The sequence below is a fragment of the Phocoena sinus genome, chromosome 16 (assembly GCF_008692025.1).
Source record: "Phocoena sinus isolate mPhoSin1 chromosome 16, mPhoSin1.pri, whole genome shotgun sequence".
NCBI classification, from domain to species: Eukaryota; Metazoa; Chordata; class Mammalia; order Artiodactyla; family Phocoenidae; genus Phocoena; species Phocoena sinus.
In genome coordinates this window covers 80,360,417-80,384,557 of record NC_045778.1, presented here as the reverse complement: position 1 = coordinate 80,384,557, position 24,141 = coordinate 80,360,417, and the positions used below count along the sequence as shown (strand labels likewise).

Genomic DNA, 24,141 nt, shown 5'->3' with positions numbered 1-24,141 from the left:
ATTGTGTCTGCCTAGCTTGAGAAGTTCACTTTTTGTAAATATACTTTCATATTTATATTAGGAGATTTCTGTCACACCTGTAAAAAGTGTCCACTTTTCCTTTCCTAACTGTTGTGTTTGCCACGTACCTGGCAGCTCTGGAGGGCAGCGTGGAACTTCCGGCGGCTGGGGGGATGGGGACATGGTGGGGGGGCAGGGGGCGGGGGGACCCGGACGGAGTGTGCAGTCCAGAGATCATCCAGTGAGACTTCCTGGCGGATGTGGTGGTGCAGGGCAAGAACTAGAACCCAGATGTTGTTCTAGAATAAAAACAACCATTGCCATAGGGCCAGGAAATATTTTTATAAATTTCGGCTAGTGCTTCCTCGAGAAGTGAAATACTGACTCTCCAAATATCACCCGCGGCCAGAGGCTGGCCCCTCCCAGGTGGGTGTGCCCCTGCAATTATTTTAGGCTGGTGGATAATATCTGGTTTCTAACATACTCAATGGAGCATGAATATTCATGTTGGTCAAAGAGTAAAAATTCAAGAAGAAAAACATTCCATATTCACGTGTGTCTAAAATTCCCTGCGGGTCGGGGGCGGGGGGGAACTGGATATTTACAAGTTCGAATAAACTGGGGACCAGCCATTGAGCCAGAGAAGGATCCTCCAAGCCTCCTGGGGATTCCGCAGCAGCCTCCTTCGAGGCCTGGTTAGAAGGGGCAGAGTCACACCCTTGTGTTTAGCCAGGGACACATTTGGATGGAAAGCAGGACCCCAGTGCCTTCTTTGTTTCTTGCCACCTAAGATTCAGAGAAAGCTGGGAAGTCTGATGCCTCTCAAGTGCAATGACACACCCCAGTAAACAAAGCCCTCTCTCAAATTAGCAGCTGAAAAGGCTAAAAGGGGATGTAAATAATGTGCAGTCAGAGGGCCCCCGGGTTGGATTGAGGGGAGAAAGCTCCAGCCTTTGCTAGGCTCAGGTCTGCTCTGTCTGTAAGGACATGCAAAGACGCATGCAGAGGCGTGTGGGTGCTGTCTATCGGGCCTCCAAGTCAGAGACAATTAAACACAGATGATTAAGACCGGCGTTTGAGGAGGATGTACATACAGATAAACAGGCATCACAAAGCTCTTTAAGAAAGCAAAATAGAAAACAGCGGCTTTTAGATTTTACATCAAGGGATAAAAACATAGCATGTCAGACACTGCGAGTCGTTTTAAATGACATTTTATTTTTCGTTGTCATGGGTTAACTTTCGAGCCTACTAGAAGAATACCATGATTATAGTGAATAAAAAATATAGATGGTAGAATAAAAATATTAGGTTATACTAAGTTAGTTTTTTTTTTTTTTTTAATCATCATCCACAATGATTTTTAGGACTTGAGCTTTGGGAAAAAAAACCAAGAAAACTTAATTTGGGTTTTTTTTTTACACTTCCCTCAGTTAAACGTTTAGAACACATATTGGGAACCATTTGCGGACACGTATTACAATAAACAGAAGGACCACAAAAATTAAAACAAGTTCTAAAGACCCTCATATATACAAACTTCTGTACAGAATGAGCACAAGAAGAATTCACCCAATTAAAACCATCTCCTGTGGTCTACGTATTGTTTTTCAAAAAAGAGAGAAAATTGATCTGCCTATACTCATTTATTTTTCCACTTGATCCCAGTATTTTAAATGGTGTCTCCACTCCATAAATTAGTAACTGTTCAGTAGCGGAGAAATACGCTATTTTAAATTATACCAAAGGAAATCAGGAACTTCCCTGAAAGGGCTGACCTTCGTTGCCTGATATAAGTTGAAGGGACACTCAACCAACAAAAAGTCACACCACCAGGTGCAGCCAGGAGGGTCTGAGAAGACATCCTGCAAGGGCCAGCCAGGGTTTGGCCTCGAGAGATGAGGGTTCCTAAGCTGTTATTACACAGTTCTGCAGTGAAGGCCTAAGCTCTCTTACTGCGCTCCACTCAGGTCAACCGGCCTCTCTGCTAATGTGTCATTTGGCACAAAAAGAAAGGACTTCTGGGCAAGACTCAGGCTCTCTCAAGACGGACACACTCAGAAGCTTCCGACTTTGATAAACATAAAAGCACGTCCCAGGCCCGTATCCACCTCGCTCCCCAGTGCTAAAGCCCTCCCACTCAGTGGCTGGAGACGAACTCCTGTTAAGGAAAAGCAATTGCACTAAACATCAGACATCACAGGCCCAATGAGGTAAACGCCAGACGTGGGAGAAGATGCGGAGGGAGAGGAAGGATACCGGCTGGCTCTCTGGCGGGCGCTGCGCATTCACTGCACGATCCCGGAGTCCACTGAGGTCTGCTTGCGCGTCGTCTTGGGAGGCGGTGGCGGCGGGGTCTTGCTGGGCAGCGGAGGGGGGAGATGCTGGAAGACAGAAAATGGGGGAGACTCCAGGGGGGTCTGAGCCGGCAGGGGGGGGGCGCGGTGAGGGAAAGTCGACCTGCAGCCCTGGGCGGGAACTGCCCTCTCCTCGTGACTCCGGGCAGGCAGGTCGGCCACGCTCAGGACCGCGTGGCTGTGGCCCTGGCCACTATTTCACACGTAGTGTGACCAGCCCCTGAGACGTGTAACCGCTGCTGTTGACCTAAGGGCCCCTGGAAATGGACCGGGTTCAGAAGCGGGCAGCTGAAATGGTTAAGGACAAGTGAATGTGGGCAAAGCAGGACCCAGGCCAGCCAGGTAGCCTGTGGCCATGTCACAGCTGAGCCTCCCGGGGTGAGGACCACCCAGAGGCCCCTCCTCATGACCCCTGAAGATGCCCCGAAATGGTTCAGGGACAAACAAGTCCTTGGAGATGCTCTCCATGGGTGGGTGGCTGAGAGGCCTGCTTTGCTCTCAGAAATGGGAAGGCCACATGAGAGAGGGTCAAGCAAGTGGGCCATGGTGGCACCTGCGGCCACCATCCAGGTGACCCGTTGACAAGGCAGTTTCTCATCCACAGTCGCTTCCCAAACTGTAAACAGAGGAGGATGAACAAGGCTGGGGGGTGTTTAAATTCTTCATGAGGGGAGCACGGTTTATCAAGAAATGGGTGCAGCTGTGCTCTAATAAAAGTTTATTTACAAAGACAGGCGCGGGCTGGACGTGGCTTATGGGCCACAGTTGGCCTTAGGTTCTCAAGAATGGATTTACGGGCTTCCCTGGTGGCGCAGTGGTTGCGAGTCCGCCTGCCGATGCAGGGGACGCGGGTTCGTGCCCCGGTCCAGGAAGATCCCACGTGCCGCGGAGCGGCTGGGCCCGTGAGCCATGGCCGCTGAGCCTGCGCGTCCGCAACGGGAGGGGCCGCAACAGTGAGAGGCCCGCGTACCGCAAAAAAAAAAAAAAAAAAAAAGAATGGATTTACAACTGTAACGGCGATAAGAGAAACGGAATGTACCTGTCAGGGTGTGAATGATGGAGGGCAGCTGGTGGCCTTGCTCTTGGTGGGCACGTGACACGCACAAGAGGTCAACGTGTGTTGACCACATGCATAAAGCAATGAGTGAACAAATGAACGAATGAGTGAATGAATGAGCAGAGGAACAAATAAACAGACCAGGACAAGCGGGCACATGCCACAGGCAGAACAAAGCAGAAAGAGATCACAAAGCACTGGCCTCTAACTAAGGCTGAGAGCGCATTGTTAACAGCCTCTCAGGGGAGGCTCACGTTTAGCTCAATGTGAGAAAAGAAGTTTCAAGGACAGAACAGTGACAAAGCCGTGTCTTGACTCATTGCCCAACTTTCCTCCTGATTCTGAGACACACGAATACTAAAGTGATCTAGGGCTTAAGAGAGAGAAGAGAGTCAATGTGGAAACACAGAACTGATGTAATGATATTTAGACACCGTAACCAGGCAAGTAAAAGAACAGACTTGTAAATCTTTTTAAGCTGGTAAGAACGGTCAAAAGAAATACCGATTTCTGGCTCTGTTGAGGCGTTTGTTTGCTGACACATGGAAGTAAACAGTGTGGGCCGGTGTGCGCGGCGCGGAGCCAGGCCGCAGTCGGAACTGCCCTCTGGGCCAAAGACGTGCATGGTGGGCTCATCACCACTGAGCGGCTCGGGAGCTCGGACTACTGGTCGTAACAGGCATTTTGAAAGAAACGACAGCTTAAACTGGCAACAACTAGACAGAGAGTTGACTACAAGCCCGAGGCTCATCAATGAGAGTGACAGGAGGACATGTGTCAGCCCCCATGGAGGGCGAACCGATCATTATCCCACAACAGCTCTTGGGGCCCGAAAGGGAGGCACCCCTGGAAACCCAGCTGCTTCCAGAGATGACACCCTAACCCACAGGCATGCCTCCTGAAGGGGTACTCACACTGCAGGTACGTCATACAAGACACCGAGAGCAAGGCGACTTGGGTAATTAATCTCATGGAACTCACACCCCTTTATAAATGGAGCCGAAGCTTGTGCATGTTTGTCCTTCCTCCAACAGCAGTGGCAGCAGTAACTCAGAGGATGTGTCCCAGAAACCGAGACCATCAAATGTTGCCCCTGAATTGGTTTGTAACAAAAATGGACTTGCTTCACACTTCCAAGTTCAGAATTTTCAGTGTAGGGAGACCTGGGGGACATTCTTGCTTTTCCGATAAAATAAAGATATGAAAATCAAGATGGTTAACTACGCTGTTAAGAAAACAACACTTCAACCAATCAACGATCTCTCTCAACTCCCTGCATCTCTTTTTATTCTAACCTGTCGTGAAACTCGCGGGAAGGGTCAGACTTACATTTCCTTAGTTGCTACAAACTGTTCCAGCTTCCTAAAAAGCCATCATGGGGCACCGGGTCCCTTCTCCGGCCGGTCCCCCATCATGGAATCTCGAGGGACAGAGGGCTGACCCGAAAGGCACTGCAGCCTTGGAAGCACGAACCACCCCTTCAGCACCAAAGAGGAAGCCCCACCGCTTGTCTGGTTTTCTTACGCAAGAGGAATAATCGAATAAATATACTGTCAATAAATCCCCTCTTTCTTCTGCTCCTCTCACAAGAAGATAATAAACTTGCAGAAAGCTCAGTGAAAAAGTCTCCATTAAAAAAAAAAAGAAAGAAAAAAGAATGCAGGATTTATATTGTTTTAGAAGGGGGAAAAACACAGCTTGCTGTTATGAAAAGAATCGTGGCCACATGACTACCTCATGTCTTCGATGTTCTTCTACAGGAGTTCTGCTGCCATATAATTACGTTATAGAGGCTGACCAGCTGCACGTGTGATCGGGGATATTCTACTCCTCAGCCTGCATGGCTTTAATTTCATTAGGCTGTGAATAGTGTGGCTGGGGGAGGGATGAACCTGGATGCGATCACCTGGCGCTGCTGGGTCATTTCATGTGGGCACGCGGACCTCTGCACGCAGCCGGGCCAGTGAACAAAGGAGAGGCCTGTGTGACAGCAGCCTTAAGAAGCAGGAGAGAATGCGGGGGGATCTCAAAAGAATGTTTCTAGAGCCGTGAGCCGGTAACAGAGGCACGGGTTTAGGTGTTTTTTTTCAGGCTTTTAGCTGATGTTTGCATAAGTAGGCAGGCCCAGAGGCCAGAGCAGTGAGCACATCAGACACGATTAATGACGGTCTCCGAGGGGGGACTAGCCTGGGCACCAGTGTTGACGAGGGTTCGAGTTGGCAGAACATGCTTGTGGCAGCCAGCACCCCGAATCTAAACGGGGTGGGGTAGGTTTCAGGGCTAGAGGTGTGGCTAGGGATGGGTGGCCTCGGGAAACAGGGTTTGCCCAACCTTGCTTCTCCTTTGCAGATTCTCTGTGCAGCAAATGCCTGTCCCCACCCGGGAGTGGCCGGTGTGAGGGTGGGGCTGCCTGGAAGAACTGCCGGGACCTGGGCTTCTCAAGGGCGAGGCTGGTGTCCAGGAGCACAGGCCCCCGACCACGTGTGGCATCGGCCGGCTTCTTAAAAAGTCAGACAAACCTCTTCATACAGAAGCTACTTCTCAACACCACACTTTCCTAAGAAGTGCAGTGAACTCCAAAGTCACGAGAGTGGCCCTTCGATCCACTGGCTGGAGTTCTTCCCCCTTTGCCTCGTCCTGAGGGACCCATGGGAAAGTGCGTCCCTGCAGCGAGGACACAGAACGACAGACCACACGCGCCGGCGTTCCATCCACTGTGACCTCTGCTCGGAATCACATCTCGGCTTGCCGAGAGTCAACACGCTAACACCAGGAAGGAGGGGTTTGTACCTGGTGCGGAGAAGGATGTGAGCCACCCACGCCCCGAGTCCTGACTTACCCTCTGCTGAGGAGGAGGGGGCGGGGGGCTCGGCAGGCCTGTCAGGTCCAGGTTCTCGGTCAAGGCCCCGTAGTCTGTGCTGGTGCCTTTGAGAGGCAGAGGGGGCGGAACCTCAGCCACGTCCAGTCCAGTCATGCCATTCAGCTCCAAACCTGGGAAACAGGGTGGATCAGAGTCAAACCCACATCCCCAGCAGGCGTGGACGCACACACGGCGGCTCTGTGCTCTCTCAGGGGTGGCAGGGAAGCGGGAACCCCTTCTCCTCCCAGAAATGCTTGTCAACAGGGCACAGAAGAGAGCAGAGAGGGGCAGAGGAGGCCAGGGGTGGCATTGCCTCCGAAGGGCATGCTCTAGAAAGAGAATACCAACTGTCACGTGATGTGTAAAACCTGAGCTTAAAGGACAGATCAAACCACTGGACAAACAGCCATGTCGACCTGGGACCCTTATTTATTTCATTTACTGTTTATTTATGTCCTTACTACTTATCTATCTATTTATTGATTTATTTATGCATGCTGTGCCTTGAGGCCTGCAGTATCCTAGTTCCCCGACCAGGGACCGAACCCGGACCCTCAGCAGTGAAAGCACAGTCCCAACCACGGGACCGCCAGGGAATTCCCAACCTGGGACCATTCTGATCCCTCCTAGGCCCCTCTGCCTTGGAGCCATCTACACAGCTTGGGGTCACGAGGACTGTCTACGCCCGCAGTTTTCAGAGCCCAGCCGGGACGCTGCACCAGGCGTCCCGCAGTTAAGAGCCGGGGAGCTTCACCAAAGCCAAGTCTAATAACGCAGCTCACAAGCAGCCTCCTGCCTTTCAGAACTCTCACTCCAGGAAAAGCCAATTGTACGAAACGCAGTTATTAGCTGTGGCAGCCGCTGCGGCTGGTGCTTTAAGTAAGCCAAGGGGAAGTACCGTTTTTAAAGCAAAGCAAAATGGAGCTGTTTTCAGACAGAGGAGTGATCATTAAGGCAATATACTTTCTCAGCCTTTGTTGAGACTCTTAGAAATAATGTGTCATTTATGTTAAAGAGAGAAAAACTGACATTTTTGCTGTCGGATCTCTGTTAAAAGTTTTCCCCGATGATGCATCTGACGAAAAACCCTTCACTAGGCAAGTGCTTCCTAGGAAGAGTTGTGTCAATTTATAAGGAAGTCTTGCAGTTGAATCCAGGGGCAGGAAGGTGGTCTCTGATTGAATGACTGCCCTCGTGACTGGTTGTTTTTATTACGGTATTTATTTAATATTTACCATTGTAACCATTTTTAAGTGTACAAATCAGTGGCATCGGCCCCATTCACACTGTTGCACAACCATCACCACTATCAACTGTATCACCCCAAACACAAAGGCTCTACCCTGAAAGTGATAATTCCCGCTCCGCTCTCCCCCCCACCCCCTGATAACCTCGAATCCACTTTCTGTCTGCATGAATTTGATTATTTCAGCTATTTCATATAACTGGAATCATATATCTGTCCCGGCTTATTTCACTTAGTGTTCTCCAGTTCATCCATGTTGCAGCGCGTACCAGAACTTGTTTGGTAACGGCTGAATCATATCTCCTGCACAGGGATTTCTCCGGATGCACATTTCAGTTGATTCATCAACTGATGCGCCCTTGGGCTGTTTCCACCCGTTGGCTGTTGTGAGTGATGCAGCTATGAACATTCACGTGCAAGAATTTGCTTGAGTCCTTGTGTCCAATTCTCTGGGGTAAACGTCTAGGAGTGGGCTTGCTGGGGGTTATGGTGATTCTATGTTTAATTTCAAGGAACCCCCAAAGCGTTCTCCACAGCAGCTGCAACGGTGCCTGTTTTTAGCTACTTATAAAAACAATTAAAATATTTTTGAAGAAGATCACTGGTTATAGTGCAAGGATGTGAAACTAGGACACACCAGGAGACCATCTCCCTTCCAGAGCCCAGAAACTCGTGGCTCTCTCAGGCTCATTACTGTGGCAGCCCTGACTCGTGACCAGATGGACCACCTCCAGATTCTGCTGCTCCCCTTTCAGCGAGAAGAAACCAGACGTTGAGGACAACTGTTTGCTGCACAAGCCACTCCTCAGGCTGGTGCTCCCCGTCCCCCCGCCTTTTTTTTTTTTAAGATTTTTTTAATGTGGACCATTTTTAAAGTCTTTATTGAATTTGTTTCAATATTGCTTGTCCTTTTTTTTCTTTTTTGCGGTACGTGGGCCTCTCACTGTTGTGATCTCTCCCATTGTGGAGCACAGGCTCCGGAATCGCAGGCTCAGCGGCCATGGCTCACGGGCCCAGCCGCTCCGTGGCATGTGGGATCTTCCCGGACCGGGGCACGAACCCGTGTCCCCTGCATCGGCAGGCGGACTCTCAACCACTGCGCCACCAGGGAAGCCCTTGCTTCTTTTTTTAATGTGTTTTGGCTTTTTGGTCACGAGGCATGTGGGATCTTAGCTCCCAGACCAGGGATCGAACCCGCACCCCCTGAACTGGAAGGTGAAGTCTTAACCACTGGACCACCAGGGAAGTCCCCCCCATCCTCTTTCTCCGGCCGCCCTCGTTCTGCTGCTGCCCTCACTCCCTGCCACTCTCTTCCTGCCAGGATGTTGCCTCTCTGGCCGGCCTGACTTGAGTGGTGAAAAGCCGGGTACCACTGGCAGTGGGTTCCACAGCATCTGTCCACAATTCACACCAACCCGGAACCTCAGAATATGACCTTCTTTGGAAATAGTGTCTTTACAGATGTATTAGTTAAGGATCTCGAGAGGAGATCATCCTGGATTTATGATGGGCCCTAAACCCAATCTCCAGTCTCCTGTACGAAGAGGACAGAGCACAGAAACACGGAGAACAAGGCCTGGGAAGAGAGGGGAGGGATTGGAGTGATGTGTTGACAAGCCAAGGAACGCCAAGGACTGCCGGAATCCACCAGAAGCCGGAAGAGGCACGGGCAGATTCTCCCTCTGAGACTCTACACAGCAGCAAGGCTGTTGATACCTCGGTTTCAGACTTCGGGCCTCCAGACTGTGAGAGAGTAACTTTCTGATCCTTTAGGCCACCAAGTCTGTGGTGATATATCGAGCAGCCCTAGAAATCGGGCAAAACTGGAAAGTAAGTTCTACCCTTAGCCCCTCAGCACAGCCTGGCAGGGCTTCTTTCCTTCCCATTCCTCCTGGACGCAAAAAGGCTCACAACTCCCCCACCCGCCCCCACGGGCAGCATTATCTGGTGACACGAAATGGAGGACATTCCACATGCGTCTCGAGTTACCCCCAGCACACAGGAGGTCTGGAGATCCGAACGGGCCCCATGCCTTCCTCCCAGGGAGCGCAGGAGCCCAGGACTGGGCTTTGGCCTGATTTGCTTTAGTCCCAGGGGACATTCCCAGGAAGTCAGGTGCTTGTCAAAACTCTCACCATCTGCTGGACAGAGAGGGTGGGTCTAACTTTAGAGACTTCGATCAAGGGGGAGGTCACAGAGCAGCGTCAGGAATTCAAATGTGGACCGTGTCCCACTTACTGGACTGCAGGCTGAAGCTGAGCTTGGCCCTCGGTGTGACCGGCGGAGGCGTGTGCTGGGAGGACGGGGAGGACGGTGACACCGAGAAGCGCCTTTCACTGCCCATGACGTTGATCACCTGGCTCTTCGGTCTCTGGGGCCGCAGGGGACTTATCTACATTAGAGGGACGGAAAGAGCATAGTTAGGATCTGTCATGGGCTGAGTTGTCTCACTGCAAAAATCCCTATGTTGAAGCCCTAATCCCTCAGCACCTGCGAATATGACCTTATCTGGAAATAGGGTCCCTGCAGGTGGTCAAGTTAAGATGAGGTGGTTACAGTGGTTCCTAATCCAATATGACTGGTGTCCTTATAAAAGGGGGAAATTTGGACCCTGACCCATGGACACAGGGACAGCGCCACGTGAACATGAAGGCAGAGATCAGGGTGATGCTTGTACAAGCCAAGTGAGGCCAAAGACTGCTGGTCGACCGCCAGACGCTGGGGAAGAGGCCAGGAGCGGAAGCCCCTCACAGCCTCAGAGGGAACCAGCCCAGCTGACACCTTGATCTTGGACGTCCAGCCTCTGGACCATGAGACAATGAATCTCTGTCGTTTCAGCTGCCCAGCCTGTGGTACTTTGTTACGGCAGCCCTGGCAAACTGATACAGGCTTCACAATAATCTCCTTACCCACTCCGGGGTTGATGTCACATCACACGCTTCCTGGACATAAGTGTAATGTGGGCCATTCAGTGGGGGTGAGAGCACACAAGGAAAGCTCCAAAGGGTCACGAGTGGACTCAATGACCAGCTCAGTGACCGGAACGCCTCAGACGCCTAATTTCTTGGTCTTTCTTGGCAGGTACGTGAAAATCTAGAAACTTACCGAAGGATTTTTTTTATTCATCTCCTGTTTCTTCTCTCATGCTACGCTATTACTGAGTAGGAATTCTTTCCACTTTTCACTGCATTTTTCCTCCCCATCTCTGACTTTCGGATGCACTTGACTCTTCCCACCTAAGCCTTTTCCCGTAACTGTGACATCGGGGTGTTTTATTTATCTATTTCTTACAACCTGGTCTCAGATCACTAGGCCTGGGGGAACACAAGCGGTTCAAAATACTCCCAAGGTAGGAGTCATTAGCAAAGTTATTAACCCAGCTGAGAAGGAGGAAGGCAGGGCTTCCGGGAGGGCAGGGCTCCGGGCCTGCTTCCGGGGGCTTCATTCCTGGGCCTGCTGGTGGGGGTCAGCTGCAGGGCGGTGGGCGGCAGCATGTGCCTCTCAGTGGTCTGCAAAGGCAGGGCCTCCCTGGAGGCTACTGAGGCTGGAAGGAGGGGAGGAAGGCTTAAGCCCTTTGGTAAACGGGGGACTGAGGGGACACTGGCCAACAGGTCGACCTCCAGAACTATACTATGCCAACGAAAGAGATACCGGAGACCAGGTGTCATACCTCATCTGCAGAAACCGAGGAGTTCCCTGCAGCTCAAGTGCTGCGGGAGGTCTGGGACAGCCTGCTGAGCTCCGGCTCCTCCTCGGGTGCGTGTGTATAGGGACTGGAGACGGGGATTCAGGGATTGCGTAGGTGCCCCTCCCATCCTTCCCACCCCATCCCGTAAGTGCACATTCTGACAATTCGGGGAGCAGAGGACATTCTACTGGTGAGATGCAAACTGCACGTGGAGGCTGCCCCTCCTGCCCCAGGCAGACTCTGAGAGGCTTAGCTAGAGGTCATGAAATTGTTGATGCAAATTCAGGCAGGAAGCCGAATGCAGCCCCGTGGAGGGAACAGAGAAAACCCCTGCAGAAGCACGAGGAGGCCAGGTGGACGCACAGAGCCGTGCAAGCCCAGCGCCGCCCCAGGGAACGGGGCTACTGCCGCCACTCAGTAACCCTGCCTCTCACAGACCCCACCAGCCCACCTGCTCTGTCCCGCAGCACCTGGCCGGTCACAGGCACACGGAGGCTTGAATAGAAAACTCCAGGTGCCTAACCGGACTCACAGACCTTGCCAGCAGCTGTAACCCGGAGGACAGACTGCTACCGGGGCTGGACAAGAATAGCCAATCTGCCTCCAGCGAGAAGTCAGGAGGCCTAGCCCCTGGAGCTACAGCGGTGGTTATTCTGAGACTCCTCAGAGGCCGACAGCGGGGTCAAGGTTCTGTGCTCTGACCTTGGTGGGTTCTTGTGCATTGGCTGAGGGTACCCCAGGCCAGCCACGGGGGGCGGGGTGCACTTTGTGCCGGAACTCAGCCCATCTTCGCTAGCATCCTCGCGGGAAAGCAGGGCCACGGCGGGGAGGGACAGGCTTATACTGTGATGATGGCTGAGCCTGGCACGTCCTTTCCCTTCTCTGCACGCAACTTAATTCTGTTCAACTCTGCCACGTGGCTCAAATTCTCTGAGGCCCTCAGTTTTAACATCTTAAAGTGGAGCTTGTGTGAAAATGTACGGAAGACTTGCACAGGCTCTGCCCTTAGTAAATATTCAAAAAATGTTGCTGTTCGTTCCCCCACCCAGTGATGGTGTCTGGACTCTAGAGAGAGGGGGGTGCCAGCCAGTCCCAGCGGGGTCGCTGGTCTCTCAACTTTCCAGAGGAGCGGACAGAGCACAGGGGGCGGGGGCGGGCTCGTCAGAAACCTCTGGATCCCACTGCGCCAGGTTGCATCTGGGCCCTTAGTGCTGGCCTGTGGCCAGTCCCGCCCCGGGCCCTGCACCCTGGGCCCCTGCACTCTGCAGTCCCAGCTGTGTGCAAAGGCCTCGCCAGGGCATCTGCCTTCATGAAGACTGCGTTGCGGCTCTGGGGTCTCCCTTCCACCTCTAAGCACCCAAGCGGCATGTGACTGCCGGTCTCCATGGCGTGTGGTCTGGATGAAACATACCCTCTGGTATTCAAGATACAAACAAGCAGCGACGTATGTCTTATTAAACGGTGGTCCCACCTGAACCCTTTGATAAGCAACCCTTCAGTAACAGCCGGGACAGGGCATGGACTCCCTGCCCAGGGCAGGCACATTCTTGGCCACCGTACAGGCAAACGTCCATCCATTTTGAGAGGGAGGCAGCTCTAAGCCTGACTTGACCTTTAACGCTGACGGCCTCAGAGAGCCTCTTCTTTATTTTGTCTCCAGTCTACAAATAGCACGTCCTGAATACAGCTCACCCCAGAAGCTGTCCGTGCCTAATTTTGGCCCCCAGACTCCAAACGCTGCTATGTGCTGCTGGGAGCAGAGGCAGCTCCCATCCCCCCAGGCCCAGCCCTGGAAGGAGAGCACATGCTGCTTGGGTTTCACTGCCATCACACAACCCCAGACTCTGGAATGAATGAGATTCCCGGGGATCCATCTTTAATGTCAACCCACCAGCACGTGACACGTTAAGTCCCTGAAAATCCTTCTGAAAGACAGCCAAGGGATTGAGGCATGGAGCACACGAGGCTGGGAGGATAACACGGACCTGTGTACAGCTGGCACAGCCCAGCGGGAAGGGGCTCTGGGACGCTGGCTGAGCAGATTATAACATTCGGGCAGAAACGGTGGCTTAGTGATTTCTGGTCAGGAAGGGGCAAGGGAACAGCATTAGCTGGCCCGTAGTACTGCTCTCAGACAACAAAAGCAATCTGTTCCTCTCCAGAGACGTCTGGATGTCTAATGGAAGCAAGTCCAACTTTGCCGTGGAGCCTAGAACTATGTGGGGCCTGCTGATGGCTGGGGCCCCTGTGGGATGGAGGATGGAGCGCGGGGGCAAAGACGAGCATCTCCAGAGAGATGCAGCTCTCCTCTGTGCCTCTGGATGCCCTATGGCATCAGTTATACAAGGGGAGGGCTGCGAGAGAACCCCGATTTTCAAATGACTATTTCATAGCCAATGCAGTGAAATCCAATTGACAGCCCCCTTGGCTAAATGTGGAGCACAGGCAGGTCCCGGCAGCTACCGCGGAGCGAGGGAAAGCTCCCCGTGAAATTACCGTTTCTGAAAGGATCACAGCCTCAGATTGCTGCAGGGGAATGTCGGTGGGTTTAAATTCTTTATCAAATATCTCTTGATGTTTGCTGTTCCTTTTTTCCTTCTTCTTGTCCTTCTTCTCTTTATCTGGGTCATCCTTGTCTAGCTTGTCCTGGGACCGGGAGTGCATTTTCTTTGGCAGGAGGGGTTCCAGAGCAAACCTAAAGGAAATGGTTCTTTAAATCAATGACGTCTTACTAGGACAGCCACTGCTTTTCGCCCTGCAGCTCCATGTAAAGTCACTCAAAATGAATCAGGTGCTCCCTGGGAAATGCCCAGTTTTACAAGGAAAGAAAGGATTTTAAAAGGAAGGTCAAGGGAGAGTTAAGATACATGTTGCCGACTGCAATGGTTATAGTTTTGAATCTCGATAAAAACAAATTGGAAAAAAAATAGAACACTTACAGGATGATGAGGGAAATGTAAAGTCTTACTGGATATGGGATGATTACGTTCAGGGATTATTGTTGATTTACGAGGGGAGGATGGTATTTGGGGTCTATTTCAAAAGGGAAGCCCTCACCTTTGAGAGAGTCATACTGAAATATTCACGAATGCAATGAGGAGAAACAGGCAGATGCTAACGCAAAGAAGTGTCCGTATCGGTACACAGGTGGCTCCCATTTGACAGCCCTTTGATGGCTCAGTGAGAAACAAGCCAATTCCAGCTTGCAAGGATGTGGAGATGCCCTCAGTTTTTTAGCCGAGAACTGAGCTTGAGATGGAGATTCTGGGTCTCAGCTCTGCCACCTTCTGGTGAGTCTCCACAACCTCTAAGCACCATGGCCTGGATGTCCCCCTTCACAAAATGAAATGGAATGAAAATGGTATTTAAGAAGAGATATGATCTCTTAAGAGAAGCTAGAGTCATACAGTCATATAGGAGAAATAGCCTGTATTGTGATTTCTGATAAATGTGTTTTTGAAACTGTGGTCTACCCATCATTCCCATATGGTTAAGAGAAGCAAAGTGGTCAGCTGAGAGGGTTCACGGAAGCTCCCTGCCATTGAGCTGCCCAATGTCAGGCAGCCCCTGAGCCCTGCGGGAGGGCAAATCCCACCCCCGTAACGTGGGTTGTCAGGATAAGGGGCCAGGTCCCGAGCCTGCCCCTGGGAGCCCCCAGTTCTCACTGAGACCTTCCAAGCCTGACTTCCTGGGACACCTGGAGACTGAAGTGTCTTCTTCAAGGGGACACTGATTGTAAGAGAAGGAAATCTAGAAAGCCTGTCACATTGCCATCCTAGCTGTGGTTTCTTTCAAACTTCTTTGTGAACGGGACATTGAGAACAAAACCACTGCTCTGAATAAGACCATTCCAGCACCTTGGCTCCCCGACATGGGAGAGGTAACACGGAAGTCAACACTTATTAGATGGATCATTCACAAAACCACATTTCAAATCCATAGAAGACGCTGACTGCTGAGAGCAAGAATCACATCTGCTACGTTTTCTAAAAAAAAAAAGAAAAAACTGGATGGTCAGCAGGATTTGAACAGTAATGGTATTGAATGTAAGCATTGATCGTCAATAGCTGCTAACATCACTGCAAGTGAGAGAGACACGAATGTCCTTCTGAATGGAAGAACCAATTGAAGTCATCCTGTCCCCAACTCATGCCTGAACGTGCACAAGCCTCTAGACGTGACCCCTGACCTGCAGGATATATGAAAGACAGAGAAACACAGTCAGTAACACTGTGGGGGATGCAGTAAGCAAAACCCAGATGACACCAGAAGCAACCTGGAGTTTTCAACAGATAAGTTACAAGGAAAAGAAATGAAAAGAAAAAAGTAGAAGGGGAAATCTATTGATTAAAAGAGAACTAAAGAGATACAGCAGCCCAGCTGCAGAGTGGGGCTCTTATCTGGATCAGTTTCAAACAAACTAAAAAGAAAAAAAAAAAGCCATTTATGCCCCTATTGGAAATTAAAACCAATATCTGATGATAGTATGGAATTACTGTTCACTTTTTACACGTGCTAAAGGTAGTATGACTGTGTTTTTGGTAAATTCTTACCTTTTAGAAATTCACACTGAAATGTTTACGGATGAAATGATAAGATGCCTGAGATCTGCTTCGGAATAAATATGGAAGCGGGAGAGTGTGGGCTAGGGGCTGATCATTGTTGAGGCGGGAGAGTGTGGGCTAGGGGCTGATCACTGTTGAGGCGGGAGAGTGTGGGCTAGGGGCTGATCATTGTTGAGGCGGGAGAGTGTGGGCTAGGGGCTGATCACTGTTGAGGCGGGAGAGTGTGGGCTAGGGGCTGATCACTGTTGAGGCGGGAGAGTGTGGGCTAGGGGCTGATCACTGTTGAGGCGGGAGCGTGTGGGCTAGGGGCTGATCACTGTTGAGGCGGGAGCGTGTGGGCTAGGGGCTGATCACTGTTGAGGCGGGAGCGTGTGGGCTAGGGGCTGATCATTGTTGAGGCGGGAGCGTGTGGGCTAGGGGCTGATCATTGTTGAGGCGGGAGCGTGTGGGCTAGGGGCTGATCATTGTTGAGGCGGGAGCGTGTGGGCTAGGGGCTGATCATTGTTGAGGCGGGAGAGTGTGGGCTAGGGGCTGATCATTGTTGAGGCGGGAGAGTGTGGGCTAGGGGCTGATCATTGTTGAGGCTGGCTCATGGCTGGTACAGGGCCTCATTACGCTATTTTGTCTCCTTCGTGTATGTCTCAAATTTTTGCATAATAAAAACTTGAAAATGATTAATGAAATACACCAGTGTTGACTTTGATTATTAAGGCATTTCTGGGCATCTGGACTTTTCCAGTTGGATACACAATAACTACTAAATCAACATCCATTAGGTGTTAAATATTATATCTCTTCTACTATAAACAATAATTTAAAAATCTTCATGATTTTATTCTAGGTTTGGCAGAACTTGGGATAATTAATGTAGGGAAACAAAGGATTAGTGGACATCTTAAAGCTCCGGGGAGAACCTGTGCTGTGAAACCCAGACGCGTATACAAGGAACCAAGAGAAAGGCTGCGCTTTAAATTTTTCACATTATGAGAACCAACTGCCGACAGGACGAACTTCATTCTGCACGTAACTGGTGCCATCTGAGACCAAAGCCTCATTTTCTCCACATCCCTTAGGTAGTGAAGGGTGGTAACCCCGAGAATGAACAAAAATCTGGACTCTAATAAAGACGCCTTCTAGTTCAAGGTTAAACAAATACGGCTCCAGGGGTGGAGACAATGATTCCCACTCATGTATTCACATGTGCAGGACAGTACTCCTCCATCTAAAACCTCTAGATCACTTTCTGCCCTCACCCCTACGTTCCTGGAAATATAAAAACCTTTTCATAACTAGCCTGGGGATTTACCTGCAGAGAAGTTGAATTAAGTTTCTTTAGCAATCTTGCTCTCAGCGACAAGCACGCTTGATTTAAATACCTCTAAATTGAGGTTTTCCATATGGACTTGGCCTTAGAAGTTAACAGACACTGATAAAAATGACTGTTAGGAAAAAAAACGTGGGAACAGTTTGCCATCCTTCATTGGGTACACTGGTCGTCGGCAACAAAGGGCACTTGGGTTGGAGCTGTCCCTTGAGGCGCTCTGGAAGTTTGTGTCTGTGTGTCACAGGGGTCAGGAGCCTGTGGGTTTGATAGGATGGGATGATGGATTGTAAACCAAACGGGCTTGGACAAACACACAACTGTGCAAACTCGACAGCAAACCAATTAGAAGTTCTTCTCTACTGTTTAAATTGCATGTGACATTTTTTCTTTCTGTATAATCAGAACAAACTTTTCATATACGCCAGTCACAAAACACACCAAAATGTCAATAACGAGGTTCTCTTTGCAGGAGACACAGTGGGAGCTCAATGAAATGTTCACCCGTCCGTTCTGTTCTTGATCCCTTCTTAGTTGCTTTGTGCCATCCGGTGCTCAAGGGCAAAACTGGGTCTCCAAAGAGACCTTGTAGAAAGAAGGTGGCCCTGCCAGCAATCAAGGAAGCCTGCCTGTGTGTGACAGTCCTGCCCTAGCGTGACACCTTGGAAGTGAGCAAGAGATGAAAAGTACAAGCACGCAGCTGGCAAGGAACGCATCACACTGCTTCCGGGACTTGCTGAAAAGGACTGAACGCTCACCTGGAGGTTTTACAATTTGATGGAAACTTCATCCAAAGTGGTACCCAAAGCGAGAAATTTTTCCTCAGAAATTCACAAGACTCTACAAGTCTTAGTGGCACCATGATTGTAGAAGTCTTGGATGGTCTCCATTTCAAAGAGAATTTTGATTTTTAAAAATCCTCTCAGGTGTGATGAAACAAACCCAGGGCCCTGGGTGGCTCCTTGAAGCCCCACCCAAACCTCCCCAGCTGCTGAGCCAGACTCACCCATCGGAGCCTGGCCTGGAAGGGGTGCTGTCTGATGACAGGGACGAGACAGAGGCCACAGACAGAGGCCGGGACGAGGAAGGCATTGTGAAGGATCGGACCATGGACCGGGGACGGCTGCCTCTTCTGTCGTCCAGACTTGAGGGCTGGGTTGGGCAGAGGGGAGAGAAACAGAGAGAGAGAGACTTGTTTGATGCTGTGGCAAAAGGTGCCCAGCCTGGCACGGGCAGACACCTCGGACCAGGTGGCCTTAGCAGCCCGGAATCTAGATCAAAACTGTCCACACTTTCATGAACAGTGCATGTGCTTGTTCAAAGTTGAAGACAAAAACGATGATTATTTGGAGGTGTTTTGAAATCTGATTTGATATTGTGAAAAATACCAGGAGGAACTTTGTTTTTTTAAAAATTTAAAAAGCAGTTTTCTCTACCAAGACCACAAGGCATCAACTTGTTCCAGAGTCATAGTACAATGTACTGATCAGAAAATTTAACTTGTAGAAAAATATCTAGAATGTGAAAGAATTTTACAGGATCTTTAGATGAACTTTGTATCTCTGCATGGTGACAAACCAAGAAGATCACTAAAGTATACGGACGCATAAGGACTGAACTTCTCTAGACTAAAATAGGACGCACCTGCTGCTTAATTAAAGGTGGATTTCCTCCCCTGCCAGCGACTGGTACAATGGATTAGATGGATCCATGGCTGGCGTTGCTAAAACTCCTCCTCACCAGAAAGTGGACCAGCGATGCATTCTACAGAAGAACGGTCTCTGGACAGAGTTTTCCATCGTCTCTTTGTCATGTCATACTATTGTACATTAACAAAATAAGTGTCACTGAAATACAGCACATGTCAACACCTAATTAGCTACAAAATGCTAGTGTATCTGCACCCCGAGCCAGATGTTGGCACATCTGGGATGGCAGCTGCAGCAGAAGCTCCTTTCTTTAACCTGAGGATGTGGAAACCAAATTCCTGTAGGGCATTCCCTCTCGGTGTGGCTTCAACCTCCCTAAAGCCCATCCCCACTCCACCAAAGCTGGTGTTTCATTCAGCCCATCACCTATAGAAGACCTGCCCGGGACCACGGGTGATTACAGATTGTACAACACCATTGAAAAGACGGTCTGTTTCTTAAATATTTGTTTTGTCCATAAAATACTATTTGATCTGTACACTATCTCTTCAAGAGTAAAAGGTTCAACAGATTTGTGGTTGCCAAGGGGAAAAGGAGGGATGGATTGTGAGTTTGTGATTAGCAGATGCAATCTATTACATACGGAATGGATAAACAACACGGTCCTACTGTAGGGCACAGGGAACTATATTCAACATCCTGTGATGAACTATAATGGAAAAGAATATTAAAAAGAATGTATTTATATATATATATATACGTATGACTGAATCATCTCGCTGTACAGCAGAAATTAAGACAATGTTGTAAATCAACTACACTTCAATAAAATAAAAATTTAAAAAATAGTAAAAGGTTCAAAATTGCTGAAGAACAGTGTAAAGCAGAAGCTGGTAACTGTTTTCTACAAAGGGTCAGATAGTAAGTATTTTAGGCTTGTGGGCCATAAGGTCTCTGTCCCAAGCATGAAAAGAGTCATAAACAGTACAGAAGTAAGTGAGCACAGCTGTGTTCCAATAAAACTTTATTTACAAGAACAGGTGTCAGGCCATAGTTTACTGATCACTGGCTCAACATGCAGCTGAAATCTGCCAGCACAGAGGGTCTGGTCCGTCTTGGGTTTAGCACCAATGATGGTGCCGTGGCCCATCTCCAGGGAGACAGCCATTGTCATTAACTGGCTTTTATAAGGAAAACTTAAAAGGAAGTGGTGACTTGCAGATTAACCCAAATTGTAAAAATGTTTCTAGAAACTCAGTCTACAATATCCTCTTCTCAGCCATTTCTGTGACAAAGCGAGAGAGAGGCATGGACATATATACACTACCAAATGTAAAACAGATAGCTAGCGGGAAGCAGCCGCATAGCACAGGGAGATCAGCTCGGTGCTCTGTGACCACCTAGAGGGGTGGGATAGGGAGGGTGGGAGGGAGGGAGACGCAAGAGGGAAGAGATATGGGAACATATGTATATGTATAACTGATTCACTTTGTTATAAAGCAGAAACTAATACACCATTGTAAAGCAATTATACTCCAATAAAGATGTTAAAGAAAGGTTATATTCCATTATAGTTATTATAAAATACTGGCTACATTGCCTGTGTTGTACAAGATATCTTTGTAGCTTATTTTATACCTAATAGTTTGTACTTCTTTTTTTTTTTTTTTTTTTTGTGGTACGCGGGCCTCTCACTGTTGTGGCCCCTCCCGCTGCGGAGCACAGGCTCCAGACGCGCAGGCCCAGCGGCTATGGCTCACGGGCCCAGCCGCTCCGCGGCATGTGGGATCCTCCCGGACCGGGGCACAAACACGTGTCCCCTGCATCGGTAGGTGGGCTCTCAACCACTGCGCCACCAGGGAAGCCCTAGTTTGTACTTCTTAATCCCCTACCCCTATAGTGTCCCTCCCCTCTCCCTCTCCCCACTGGTAACCACTAGTTTGTTCTCTGTATCTGTAAGTCTGCTTCTTTTCTGTTATATTCATTAGTTTGTTGTAGTTTTTGGATTTCACATATACGTGATATCATCCAGTGTTTATCTTTCTCTGACTTATTTGACTGAGCATAATACCCTCCAAGTCCATCCATTTTGCTGCAAACTGGTAACACTTTATTCTTTTTTTATGTCTGAGTGGTATTCATATATATATATATATATATATATATATCATATCTTCTTAGGTTGCTTCCACATCGTGGCAAGTGTAAATAATGCTGCTATGAACACTGGGGTATATGTATCTTTTTGAATTACTGTTTTTGGTTTTTCCAGATATATATCCATGAGTGGGATTGCTGGGTCATAGGGTAGTTCTACTTTGAGTTTTCTGAGAAACCTCCATACTGTTTTCCACACTGGCTGCACCGACTTACATTCCCATAAACAGTGCACAAGGCTTCCCTTTTCTCCACACCCTCACCAACATTTGTCATTTGCGTTCGTTGTGATGACAGCCGTTCTGACAGGTGTGAGGTGATATCTCACTGTGGTTTTGATTTGCATTTCCCCGCTGATTAGCGATGTTGAGCATCTTTTTATGTGCCTCTTGGCCATCTGCATGTCCTCTTTGAAAAAATGTCTACTGAGGCCCTCTGGCCATTTTTTTAACCGCGTTGCTTGTTTTTATGATGTTGAGTCACATAGGCTGTTTATATATGGTGGACATTAACCCCTTGGCAGTCCTATCATTTGCAGATACTTTCTCCCATTCAGTACTTTCCCTTTCTTCCACACGTTCAGACGGCAATCCAAAGCCAGAAGTGTTCCTCTCACCCAGCCTTGCGGCTGAGCCCCGGGAGCCTGTTCTGGGTCCCTCCGTTCCTGACCCTCCCCAGGAAGAGTCCTGCCTGCTACTCTAGGTGCGTCCTGACCGCCCCATCTGCTAGCCCTGGTACCACCGTGCCCAGCTCGGCTACCGCTCTCTCTCTGGCATCCCTGTGGGACTCTGACCCTTTTGATGCTCTGAGTGAGACCCGTTCGCGGCCGCTCCCTTTCAAACCCCAGGCTCCCCACTGCCAGTTCTTCCACAGCAGCAGCTTCTGAGGATGGCTCAGAGGCGGGGATCAGCGTCCCGGAAGTTGGGGACTGTCTTTCTGAGCACCCACCTGCTCAAACCACCTCGTGACCCGCGAGGGGCTGCCCTCCCACTTCTCCCCGGCAACCTCCTCAGCTTGACTTCAACCCCGTCCTCTCTGGGTCCAGGTGACGGGCAGAGGAGAAGACAGCCATCAACCTCGTGCTCGGGTGATTTTTCTGGCTTCGCAGATGCTGCCTCCGTTGTCCATCATCTTCTGGGTACGTGGAGACGCAGCCTTCCAGGAAATGCAGCTCTGCTTACGGCGGAGAAGAAACACGACCCACCTGGCATCTGGGTGCCGTGAGCCCCCATTCCTAAGAGCGCCCAGCATGACGGTTTCCATTTCTCTGATGAAATGATCTTCACGGCAGCCAGCGCTGAGGGAGGGGGTGCACAGGAGGGAGCCGGCCAGGGACCAAGAGGTGAAAGTGGCCACAGGATGACCTCATCCAGCTCGTGGGAAGACCCAGGAAGCAGCCGTGAGCGTCCAACCTGCAACCACAGAGGGCTGGTGATTTGCCCCGAGAGGCAGCCTTGAGTCTTGGTCGGGATGCACAAGCACGGATTGGGAAGAACAAAGGAAGGGGGACGGCAGGAGCCGGCTCTGGCAGAGGAGGGACAGAAGCCAGTCTGGGTCCCACGTCAGCAGGGCAGCCACTGGGTGTGGCCCTGGGTCCTCCCGGGCCATTCACCTCCCAATTCCTTCTTGACCAAGCAGAGCCTCTAGAAATGGAGGATCCAGGGCTTTTGTTTTTTCATCTGAAGCAGCTGGTCTCTCCCAGCCCTGATGGGGTAGCTCCAGCGCTAGGACACTTGGAGAGAGGGGACGTCTCTGTCACTGCAGCGGGGCGGGCAGTGGCGGGGGGGGGGGGGGTTAGAGTTAGGCGGGAATGTTGGCTCTGGCACGGACTAGATGACCTGGCATAAAACACGGAACTGCTCTGGGCTTCAGCTTCCTCCTGAGCATGTAGGGAATAATCATGCCACCTTGAGAGGCCGGCGAGGATGAGCTGAAATGACGCAGGTGAAGCGCGTAGGGCGGGCCACGCTCTGAACCGCAGCCTCCGTTGCCCTCGCCGTTGTTACCACGGCCTGAAGCACAGACTCACTCCAGCCCTCTCCCCAGGAGCTGGGGACCAGTGCTGAACGTGGCTGGTGCTCGTGGCCTCTTCTCTGGGGACCCTGGGTCTGCACTCTTCACTATCTAAGTATACGGAGGAGGCCAGGCTCCTGTGCTTTCATCCGGGGAGCGGTGGCACCTTAGAGCCCAGGACTGTCTGAATGAAGGCCAAAGCTGAGCGGGCCGGGGGTGTCCCATGGAGCCGCCGGTGGATTAGGAGTCAGAGGGTGTCCAAGTCTTCCCTTTCTATGGCTTAGGCTGACCCAGAAAAACTGACAAAATGGTTTATGTCCTTTCTATGGGTTTTTATTTTTATTTTATTTTTTAAAATTTTGTTTATTTTATTTTTTGGCTGCGTTGGGTCTTCGTTGCCGTGCACGGGCTTTCTCTAGTTGTGGCGAGCGGGGGCTGCTCTTCGTTGCGGTGCATGGGCTTCTCACTGCGGTGGCTTCCCTTGTCGCGGAGCGTGGGCTCTAGGCGTCCAGGCTTCAGTAGTTGTGGCACGCGGCCTCAGCAGCTGTGGTTCGCAGGCTCTAGAGCGCAGGCTCAGTAGCTGTGGTGACGGGCTTAGCTGCTCCGTGGCATGTGGGATCTTCCTGGACCAGGGCTCGAACCCGTGTCCCCCACATGGGCAGGCGGATTCCCAACCACTGCGCCACCAGGGAAGCCCTGGGGATTTTACTTTTAAATCCATCTTTTTAAAAACAGGATGATACTGTATTGCTTTTGAAAGTATTCTGAGGAGCTTGAAAGTTCTCCAAGTAGGTAAGACGGGAAAGCCTCATTCCAGACGGCATTTTATCACCACATTTTTCAGAGGATGACAGGGTATCTGCCTGACCTTTTGTCTGCTCAAGGGAAGCTGGCCGCAGAGCCTGCCTTTGGGGTCCCAGGATGGAGGTGGACTCAGGGAAGCAGCTCCAGGGGACAAAGCATCCACGGGTGGAAAATGCATCCTTAATTCTGTCCCCAACTTCATTCCCAATAAGCCTGGTCAACCCCTGGCTGGGGGGTGGTGGTGGAGATGCCTTGGCTGCCCCTGCCTCGGGGTGGGACCTCGGCGGAGAAGATGCCGTCTCAGACTGCGGCGCAAATGGCTCATCACCACGGGCCAGGGACGTCCCACTGCCTACACAACCGCCCTGCCCTTCTTCCCTCCTCCCCCGTGAGCAAGCACAGCCGGCAGAGAACTCATGAATCA

The 24,141-nt window shown here is 50.4% G+C and overlaps 1 protein-coding gene across 1 annotated transcript in view; it reads right to left on the bottom strand.

Annotated features, from left to right (window-relative positions):
- Positions 1 to 1,198: 1,198 nt before the first annotated feature.
- Positions 1,199 to 24,141, bottom strand: part of DOCK1 (dedicator of cytokinesis 1) — a 534,414-nt gene continuing 511,471 nt past the window's right edge. Inside the window, 5 exon segments of the mRNA XM_032607328.1 lie at positions 1,199 to 2,384; positions 6,254 to 6,405; positions 9,759 to 9,912; positions 13,705 to 13,903; positions 18,101 to 18,246. Of these exon segments, the coding sequence (XP_032463219.1) occupies positions 2,289 to 2,384; positions 6,254 to 6,405; positions 9,759 to 9,912; positions 13,705 to 13,903; positions 18,101 to 18,246 (747 nt within the window). The 3' untranslated portion in view covers positions 1,199 to 2,288.